The following is an 11,236-nucleotide window of genomic DNA, read 5'->3' on the forward strand; positions in this document are numbered from 1 at the left end:
TATATATATGGAAAATTTCATAACATTGAATCGGCCGGAAAATTCGTTCATTTACCGATTTCATAGAAGCTGTATTTTTGCAATTGGTTATTTGTCAGTATTTTCCAGTTTATCTTGTGAACCTTTTTGTCTGCGATCAGGAAGTGAGCTTTATTTAAATTGCTGATAAACTGTACATTTTTGAATGAACCATTTTTATATGTCTTGCTTACTAGATGTATCACCTAATCCATCTCGCTGTCTCCGTTCATCATCTCATCCTTGCTCTATTTTATAATAATGTTCTCTCACTATAGTGTATATAGGCGTATTATATATATATATGCAGTATATATGGTATGTATATATGTATATAGGCCTATGTATAAATCATACCACGAAGTAGAGATAATATTGTGGTAATGCTATAAAATGATATATTTTGAAAGTTAAATAAGGAATCTGCGAGTATGCAAAAAGGCTGCTCCAACCAGGATTCGAACCCGGGACTTTATGCTGTCTGTGCAAACCCCTCATCCAACTAGGGCATTAAGGCTTCGTTTGGAATTCAAATCCGAAAAAAAAACCACTAATACCTCACACTCTTGCGCATTCGTAGTTGGACAGCACTAATTCCTAATATATGGCGAATAACAGAGATCAATGATACGCCTTCTTATAAGCATTTGACAACACAGGATCTCCGAAGATCATGAACCTCTCATTCCATTATATTCATAAAAAATTATTTATTTTTATAAGCCATGGAAGAATGTATTATGTGCAGGGGGCTTGGATATTGAGGTATCTACGTGTTTGACATTTCAAGGCTCGTTAATTGCTCCATGCTCGGATAGTTAGCATCCAGTCTATGTCGGTGATGCAAAAGTGTCAATTATATAAATATCTTGACTAGGTCTGTCCATAAATGATTTACATGTAGGAATAAGAATAATTTTTAAGCACTTAGGTTTGGCCTAACAAAAATAAATTGTAAAATTTTGAACGCAAGGACAGCCCACCAGTTTATAGTGGCTAATGAAATTTTACAAAATAGCAAGTTCCTTGAAGAAGAACACAAGACATTAAGAACGTTTCGTTATGAAAAACTTGGGGAAAAGTTCCCGTCGATAAAATAAACACGAACGGTACTGGTTAAAGGTAACTTGATTTCTTGCTTCGAGCAAGGCATCCATTCATGGAAGTCTTGAAGATACGCCTATCTGAGAGTGACTCTTGGGTGATCGAGACCAGGACATATGGCCTATCCGACTTTAAATTTAACACAGATTGAATTACGTTAACTAATAGACACAAGTATACAGAGATTAGCCCATAAACTTAACAATTTCTTTAAAAACACAATTAATGCATGTGTAAGTAAATTAATCTGTTGTTAATTATGAATACAATAACGTAAATTATGAAAAAATATAGGAAGAAGAGGAAAGAACCTCGGAGCGGCTGAAATATACACCAAAATATACAATAATAATCAGTTTGTCATTATTGTATTACGTTTTTGTAAACATTTATAGGCACTAATCGTCAGAAGCGGTGCCAGCAGCCTACACATTTCATAATTCGACGTCGAAACACAATTTTATTATCATCTACATGTTAAATGTAATGGGATGGTGCAGCGGCTGCGTTTCGGTCTCTCAACTTTATATATCAAAATGATAATTAAATTACAATTAGGACAAGTACCGAAACAAATTTGTTAGAACATCGATACGCTCGATTTGATATTTGTTGCGGACGATGTAGAATATTAAATTAAGCTTCTATATTCATAAGTAGTTTTACCAAGAGATGCAATCATGCTGAGTAGCTTTTTAGATGATTAAACACCCTCCAGAAATATTAATCTAGAATCCACTATCGACGATGTTTATCTCGTTATTTTAATGTAGCATGTATATTCTCGAAGGTTTCTTATTTGAACACAAACATGATACAAGTGCATAATTAGTGGTCCCAATATTTTTATCAGGTTGTAAGTTACATTGCATTCCATCCTCCTTCATGCTCTTTATATTATGGTTTGGAAAAAAAATATATATTGTAAAAAATCGTGAGCTCTGTGATCACTGATACGACCGTATACTGCAGCTATGTTTATACTCTCGCGTTCTCCGTTGTTATGTAACAATGTACACGGTACGCGCGACCATGACGTATAAATCTCAATCGGCTCGAAAATTGAATTGTCCTTACATTTGTTTTAAATGAATTTTTAGGACAAGATGTTTATAGCCATACAAAACATTACGACTAGCGACTCATTGAGAATCAATCGTTGACGATTCTAAACAATCGGAATTAATTATAATAAAAGTAATTACTTTGAAAGGATTACTGACATAGACCTACGATAGTCTTATTATAGAGAAAATAATATTAAGGGTTATCATAATACAGTATATATAAAAAAGTATAGTTATAGATTTTATGATATAAGCCTACTCGCTATTTGCGACAAACGACTCATTGTACAATCTATCGTTTACGAGGAAATCCAATCGGAATTGATTAGATAAGAGAAATTACATTTCACTGTATTATTTAAGTTCTAGAATGTAATGTGCTTACGAGAGTTAGACCTTAACGGACTTGCACTCTTTTATCATAAATTAATATTAAACTATCTTCTCTTTGTTTATGGATTTTGGCACTATATAATTCCAATGATCAATTGAAATTGACCGACTGACCGACCATTGATTGATCCATTGATTTTGATTGATGACTAACGACTGACGACAAATTAAATACTCTTCTATATATTATCCTGCCAAACACTAATATTTTTGTGTACCGCCGATTTACATCCATTTTTATTCAATCTCGTATGTGTCAGTAAGAACAATGTATTTCAATGAATGACGTAATTAGTTCACGAATTAGACCTTCTAAGACCCTGTCTCTTATACACATCTAGATGTGTATAAGAGACAGCAAATAAAATGTAATAAAAAATCAATTACTGTACATACACAGGGTTATAATAGAATATAAATACATCTTTTTAATTTAGTGACGTAATAATCAGCCAAAAATAAGTACTTTATATTGAGCTTAACATAATTTTATTGATCTTCTACATTATGTTGACAACAATTATGTTACTATATAGCTGATCATGTCAACATGGTGGCATTGGTCATCTTTATATTATCCTCAAAACTCCTAATAATTAGTACAAATCTCAGCCACTATAGTAAAATACACATTTTAGTTATATTATATGCTATTAATATCATAGTGTAAAGCCGGGCAAAAGCCGATGGCTAGCGCGATTCAACGAAGAACACAACGTGACGAGGACTGTGCAACGGGACAAATCGGCAATCCAATCCAAACCTAGACAAATAGGCGCATTCTACTATCCACTCAGAGTGGTACCAAAATTACCAGACCACCAAGCGCTTACACACAAAGCGTAGATGGATTCATCGGCTGGCGGTCGCATCACGATCGCCGGCGACGCAGTGTTTTTTTTTTCGGCTCAATGTACGTAGATACGATCAGATCTAAATAGTAATACAAATAATAATTGACACCTAATATAGTACGTTATGCTGAAATCTCAATGCTTTAGGAAATTAGGTAATTTCTCCCACCAAATTGTTTATAATTGATCACGTGATGAAATCATGCGTTTAAAGATGCTATACCGGTACTCCTTATGAATGAGTGCGATGGTTTTGCTTACTCAATATTTTCATTGGCTCTGTTCTTAGGGCACGTAGGCATGTCGGAAGCAGGTCCTTCACGTGTAAATAGCGGGGAAAAGTCTCAAGTGACGGACGGTGTACTGGATAAAGTTGAAAAGGGGAAAAAAAAGGACTTAGATTTATCCGATAATGACGACACGGATTCAGATAATGATTACAGCGAAAAGACGAAAGACAACACAAGAAAAGAGTCTGGGACAATTAGGAGAATCGTCGGGACCTTACGGGTGATCAAGTCTTGGGTGACAAGAGAAAACCACCAGGATTCAGTCGCAAGAGCTGATTCTTTTCTGGAGAGGTTTGCCTTAGGAGCACCACAAGAAGCGGCGTCTAGGCCCTCAGAGTAAGTATTTTTCCAGTCATTTTAAAAATAATATTCGGCTTACATATACTGTATTTTAATATTACTGTATATTGAAATTGTTTTGCGATGTTTGCCGTTGGATTTTTCGAAATTATGATAATTTGTAGTAACGTAAGCAAGGATTATACATGATGCCGGCATGGAACATCTTCAGTAATAATTAGGATAATATCAAGCGCGCGTTCGTTCGACGTAAACTCAGCGTGACATAACCGCGCTTAAGAATATAATTACATTACTTGATCACATGACTCAAGACGACCTCGTGATTAGAATGGTGTTTTGCGAGAAATTAGGTGTACTCAAGATAACAGCGTGTGTGCTAATTGAGACACTCTCCGTTTACCTGCTAATGCCTTGAATTACTGCATTCTTTTTCTAATGCGCACCAATCAAGGATCGTGAATCCCAAAAAAACCAACCAAGCGCATGAGGCCCCTGCCTAAGGCTTCTTCGCACCTTACTACTCTGGGGCCGCGTAAGACACTACTAAGGGAGAAGAGGCCTACTTGACTGGTAACGCTCGGTTGTTTTGGAGTCCTCATTGTCCTGGCAAAAAATACTGCCGATTTAGGATAACGACGCTTTTCCGATAAACTAAACATGCTCATGATTTAAATTCTGATTTTTACATTAGATATACGTTCGCGACGAATTTACATTTTTTTGGCTGAAAATATAAATTACATCTCTCTCGTTTAAACACGGAAGGGTTTGTATGCATACTTCGTTCATCAACGTATTTTTTTTTCTACAGACGATGTAACACACCAAATCAAGTCTGAAATTCATTATTCCAAATCTGACAGAAACAAATCGCATAATTTGCAATGAACAATAAGAATGGCTTCATTGAATAGTAAGCTGCGCCCTGAGAGCTTATCAAACGAAAATTCTCTCTGATTCATTCATTGCTAAACAATACCGCAATTTGTATACAAAATTAGAACCGTGAGATGTAGTCATGACATGTGTAAAATGATAAATGCAGATTAAATTAGTAAAAACGCAGTGTTCTCTAGCATAATCGCATAATCGTAGGTGATTAATCAGGGATACAGAGGCCTACACAACAGTACGAGATATAAATAATGAACCAAGGCGTAGATGCATAGCCTAGAGCAGCATTGAAAGCCAAACGAGATAAGATGATTGAGAAAACTGTTCTGGAGACGGTACGAACTCAACAATAACAAAAAACAAACAAAAAAAAACATCGTTTAATTAATTGATTTGTGCATGATAGATAACATACATATATATATATATCTGTCTCTTATACACATCTAGATGTGTATAAGAGACAGGTCACGGTGCGAAAAATGAGTAGAGGAAGACCAAAATCAACATGGAGGAGTATGGTGGACCATGAAGTAGTGGAAAATAGAAAGACATGGAACGAGCTCAACTGGCTGGCACAAGACCGTCCCAGTTGGAGGACTTTTGTAGACACCTTATGTGCACCAGTGCACGAAGAAGAGTAAGTAAGTAAATAATATATATAAATAAATAAATATATATATATATATCTGTCTCTTATACACATCTAGATGTGTATAAGAGACAGCCATACTGTATATTTCTCAAATCAAGACCTATATAAACTATTATAAATTATATAGATATAAGTTTGATCTATATAATAATGTGTGGTAGGACATCATCATTTCCGTATATGGGTGTGATAAAGTACAGATACATTTCACATAAAACATAATACTGCAGTGTGTACACAGCTTTATTATACTCGCACACTAATGTTTGATCATACGATTACTGTGACATACAATTGACCTTTCCGCTAAACTCCGCGCCTTGGATGTTGTTAGTAAGCCTTCCACAAAACGGCAGTGTAAAAAACTTTTTGGAACACGTGTGTTTGTAAGACATGCGCGTATTTCTGTTCCTATTCTGATTGGTCAGTTGTTAAGTTCGATTGACAATCTCTGCAAAAGGTCCACTGATTTTCGAGAAGTGGAGCGAAATCTTAATAAATTTGTGGTTATGATGCTTGCCTATGGGGCGCCAAGTGGTTCTTTATTACAACATTTAGGATATTCATACGGAGAAAATATCCATAAATTAAATGATTATTTAGAATATGAGTATGGTGACTCCGAAAAATGACAGACGTGAGGCCATAGTTGATGGTGACTCCGAAAAATGACAGACGTGAGGCCATAGTTGATGGTGACTCCATACTCATATTCTATTTACGTATGATCAGTGGATCCTTTGGTAAATGATTATTTGATTTATGCATTATGGGTAAATGACAGGATTCAGATATCAATTCCCATCCTTGGTTCTGACGAACAATAACAGCTCTTTAGTTCTGATAATGAGATTTTGTAGAGAATCTTTTTGTGTATGTTAGTCTAATTGAAGGAAATACTATGCTATTCGGAATATCCTTGACATTTGTGTCTAAAATAAATATTGTAGTAAAAAAATAAAAGAATAGATTGTATTCTTGGATTTGTTGACATTACAAAATTCAATGTATTACAAAACTAAAGCTGAGAGGAAGAAGCAATTATAATTCTTTCCTCCGAAACAAATAAAATATTAAAACGGTAAAATACGCAAGTGAATATTTCTTTAATAACAGAGACTATAGTACGTTATCAAAACATACTAAATATGACGTGTAGCTAGCGAGATAAAGAATCCTTGATGCCAATCCTCGGATCTCATGGATGGAGCTTATCCATATTTTCAAGTAGCGTGAAAGGGATGAGAATGTGATGATCCCCCAGGTAAGATGCTGGTCCACTGCAGGTTACTCCCAGCAATTTGCTGGTACCCACCGCTGGGTAGACTGAAGCAATGTAGATAAAGTGCCTTGCTCAAGGACGTAGGCGAAATGCACAGCGAAAGATTTAAACCCCGACCTCGAGTTTCCCCTTACTCCAAAAAATAATAAATAAAATGAAATTTTTTGGTAGGATAAACGGATTTGAAATACACGTCACTATTGGATTTATTTTCAGTATAGGCCAGTGTTAGTTGCTAACGTCATTAGCCAGCACATATTAATTTCTTCATTTTTAAGTTAAAAGTCAATCACTAGAAATATATCTCACAAAAACCATTAGCTGATTTTGTGTCCATGAAATTCGCTAGAGAAAACAACATAGGCCTACGTCACTGATGTTCGAAATGATCAGCGTGTCATTGGTCAGGTGACATGGACACGTAATTTAACAATGCATGATCAGAGGCAATGTTAAAGACAAAGCTACTTAATTATGAGTAGTTCCGTAGCGAAGCCATTACTGGCGAGGAATATTCAATGAGAATATAGAATAGAGGCCTGACAATAGAGAACAGCGAAGCTCTGGTAACTTCTTTCCATCAAAGAAGTGTTCGTGAGATGCGATGCTGGTGTATTAGAGATCTGTAGAAACTGAAAAATGTTCGTTCTATATTGTGACGTTAACGGTAGCATGTCTTACATACAAAAACGAATTAAGATTTGATCACACAAACACACCCACACCATCCCCATAATAAATAAATAAATAAATATATATATATATATTTATTTATTATATATATACATATATACGACTATTTACTCAGAATCATATATTTTTAATAGACCAGTGGTGGTTCCAGGTGATATTTTTGTCGGGGTGGCGCGAGTAGTCATGGAGGTGGGGCGCAAATATTATGGCTGAGAGAAGAAGGTTTTGGGTTTTGAAAGTTTTAGCCATTTAAATCTCCTTCTAAGTTATTTCATAAAAAACAACATGATTACTATTCTTCTTCTTGTCATTCAAATAGTACATACTCGACTTTTAAATTTTCAATTAAAACTGTTTATTTTTTTTCCTTATGTGAACTCCATGCCGTCGTATATGACAATTTGTACATAATAATTTCAATTTTATTTAATGTAGACTGGAGTAGTTGGCAGACCTAATAAATATGTGCATATCCCAATCCCTGTGTTCAATCGCTGTGTTCGCGGCCGGCGTATGTAATAGCAAATCTAGTAAATTGTGACAGCTTATTTTCAAAGGTTTGAGTTGTTTATAATAATCAAAAGCCTAGCCCGCAATTACTTGTCTCTTTATTAGACTTCGGAATGCCTCTTGGCATCCATTTCATGGAGGTACCATTTGTAGACCACGCTTAAGGCCTATCAATCGTAATGTACTCGTTCGAACCAAGGCAGAGGGTTTCTTATAAACATGTAGGCCTAATGGAATCACAACTCATTATATCTGTATTTTACTGTCGTCGAAGCGTGATTTAAAGCCAAAATCACACGTTGCGAACGGGTCTGTATTATTTCTTCAAATAGTCAAGCCAACTCGGTCATCCATTATTGATAAGATTTGTATACACATCCTGAATTTCTATTTTCACTTAATAGGCTAGTATATATTTTTATGTTTCCAATTGACCAAAATATCACAATATTTCCTATCTGAATTAGGTATCTAGCACCGTAAACAAACATATCTATGTTCTGCCTGCATCCATTTCTGTCAACGGAAATATTACTTCTGATGATGAAATAAGCAATTTATTTAATATTTTGTTTATATTAATATACCATCGGGATTAGATCGGGCTCTGAATTTCAACTGATATTGATCATGTTTTTATATTAATCAGCATTCATTTTCTTTTGATTTGTGCTACTGAGTTTCTCGAGCAGCTTCAAGGTTTGAACCCTGCTACATCACTGGGTTTGAACTGTCATCCAATCCGGCTTTTGAAATTGGCTGCCCCTGTTATTGCACCTTATCTGACACACATTTTTAAAACTTCACTTACAACCGGAAATTTCCCACAAGATCTTAAAATTGCTATGGTTACGTACCGATTCATAAAGTTGCGCCATAAATGCGTACTTTTTTGTCTATCATGTCTAAAATGATTAAACGGGCTGCCCACAGTCAACTTTGTGACTACCTTACGTCCAGTAACATTCCTGCATCCATCCATCCAAATCTGGTTTTAGAAAACACTACTCAACTTCAACTGCATTCAATACACATAACTGGTTTGATGATATGAATGGGGCGGCCTTACTGGTACTGGTATAATAATAATAATAATAGTAATAATAATAATAATAATAATAATAATAATAATAATAATAATAATAATATTAATACTAATAATACTAATAATAATAATACTAATAATAATAATAATAATAATAATAATAATAATAATAAATAATAATAATAATAATAATAATAATAACAATAATAATAATAATAATAATAATAATAATAATAATAATAATAATAATAATAATAATAATAATAATAATAATGAAAGCCATAGGATTTACCAAAAATGAATTTCGAAGAATGAGAATTCATCGTCTTTTGATATTTCTATCTGCATTTCATAAATGAAAGAATCACGATTGCTTATCATAACCATCATCATCTTCGCAGCGGCAACAGCAGCAGTTTCACTTATTATTATTGTAATAATAATAATAATAATAATAATAATAATAATAATAATGAAAGCTATAGGATTTACCAAAAATGAATTTCGAAGAATGAGAATTCATCGTCTTTTGATATTTCTATCTGCATTTCATAAATGAAAGAATCACGATTGCTTATCATAACCATCATCATCTTCGCAGCGGCAACAGCAGCAGTTTCACTTATTATTATTGTATTGTTATAAATGCTATTCGTTCGTTCGACGTGTCTTAGCCCTGAAGAGAGCCGTAGTCTTTTCTCTATGAGAAACTAAAGGTTCGATAAGAAAGTATAATACATACTCCAAGTATTGAAATACACGACATCGTGTTGGGATTCAATATTTTGGGATCATCATTCCTGATGATGACATAATTAATGTCGAAATATTGAATCCCAACACGATGGCGTGTATTTCAATACTTGGAGTATGTATTATACTTTCTTATCTGAGATTAATCAGTGGACCTTTCGGTTAAAGGTTATAGTCGAAGCATCGACATCCAGGGGGCCGCTCGGTTTTCATGGCGCCGTCCCACCAGTCACAGAGAGGTTTATATGGTCTCTTGTCTGCATTTTGTAGAATTTAATTGGGACTGACTAACCCCACAGACAACCTGCCTGCTCTGCACGTGGATGTAGTTTAACGTCATACCCAGGACACTAAATGCTATTAGTATTATTATTATATATATATTGCATTACTATTAAGTTGCTTTATGCATAGGATCAATGCTTTTCTTTCAGCTTTGAGAGTAAATATATTCTTCAAGTACTTGACAAATCTGGGAACAAATACTACAGATGGTTAGTAGTAGTAACTGTGGCCGTAATGTACAATATGTACGTCATAGTGGCGAGGGCGGCTTTCAACGACCTACAAACCCATTATAGGCCGGTTTGGTTTACACTTGACTACATTTGTGACTTCATATACGTCATTGATATGTTCGTGAAGTTCCGAACAGGTAAGAGACTTGTAAAAAATTAAAAGTACCTGGGTGACCGATCCACCAATTCCTATTTCCGATTGGATGTTACAGTATGTATAATATTAAGTAGGGAATCCTAATCAAATTAAGAATTGATTTAAGACTGGCATAAAATTAGCCACACACAAATTGATAGCATAACTAAAGTTTTCGAATTAATCGTAATGTAAACCTTCGCAGTGCAAAGATTGTAGTAGTGAAAAAGCTGTAGCGACTGTGTAGCGATTCTATGGAAACCAGGTTTCCCATACAACCGCTACACCCTATCGCCTGCATCTTTCGGTATGTAATGCTGATTGGTCAGTCGAATCGGGGAGCCTTTCCGGTTTGCGTTGGGGACTGCTACGCTAGTACGTTTGCACTGAAAACATTCGTTAGCGAGAGTAGCTCTTTAAAGGAAATTAGGCTTTTCATGTCACGTCCGAGTTTCAATCAAATATAACGACCGACCAACCAGAACCTGGCCAGAAATACGCATTATTATCGTTTTGGATTGTGCTCGATATGAAATGTTAAGTAGAAATTGAATAAAATGGATTAAAAATAGTATACTAATAAATATATTGATGAATAGGCCCATTTGGCAATGAATAGTTAAATATGGTTATACGTAAATGTTTGTTTTGCTAACTATGTAAGCCTAAATTATTTTAAATAACTTTTGAAAATTCAAAATATAAATCGTTAGGAAAAGCC

The 11,236-nt window shown here is 34.7% G+C and overlaps 1 protein-coding gene across 1 annotated transcript in view; it reads left to right on the top strand.

The window, feature by feature from the left end:
* Positions 1–11,236, top strand: part of LOC117105908 (cyclic nucleotide-gated cation channel alpha-3-like) — a 20,239-nt gene that overhangs the window by 4,753 nt on the left and 4,250 nt on the right. Inside the window, exons 2-3 of the mRNA XM_033247212.1 lie at positions 3,726–4,062; positions 10,296–10,516. Coding sequence (XP_033103103.1) covers positions 3,737–4,062; positions 10,296–10,516 — 547 coding nt within the window. The 5' untranslated portion in view covers positions 3,726–3,736. The remainder of the gene's footprint in view (positions 1–3,725; positions 4,063–10,295; positions 10,517–11,236) is intronic.

The sequence above is a fragment of the Anneissia japonica genome, unplaced genomic scaffold (assembly GCF_011630105.1).
Source record: "Anneissia japonica isolate Jap-2015-1 unplaced genomic scaffold, ASM1163010v1 scaffold288084_len154654_cov141, whole genome shotgun sequence".
NCBI classification, from domain to species: Eukaryota; Metazoa; Echinodermata; class Crinoidea; order Comatulida; family Comatulidae; genus Anneissia; species Anneissia japonica.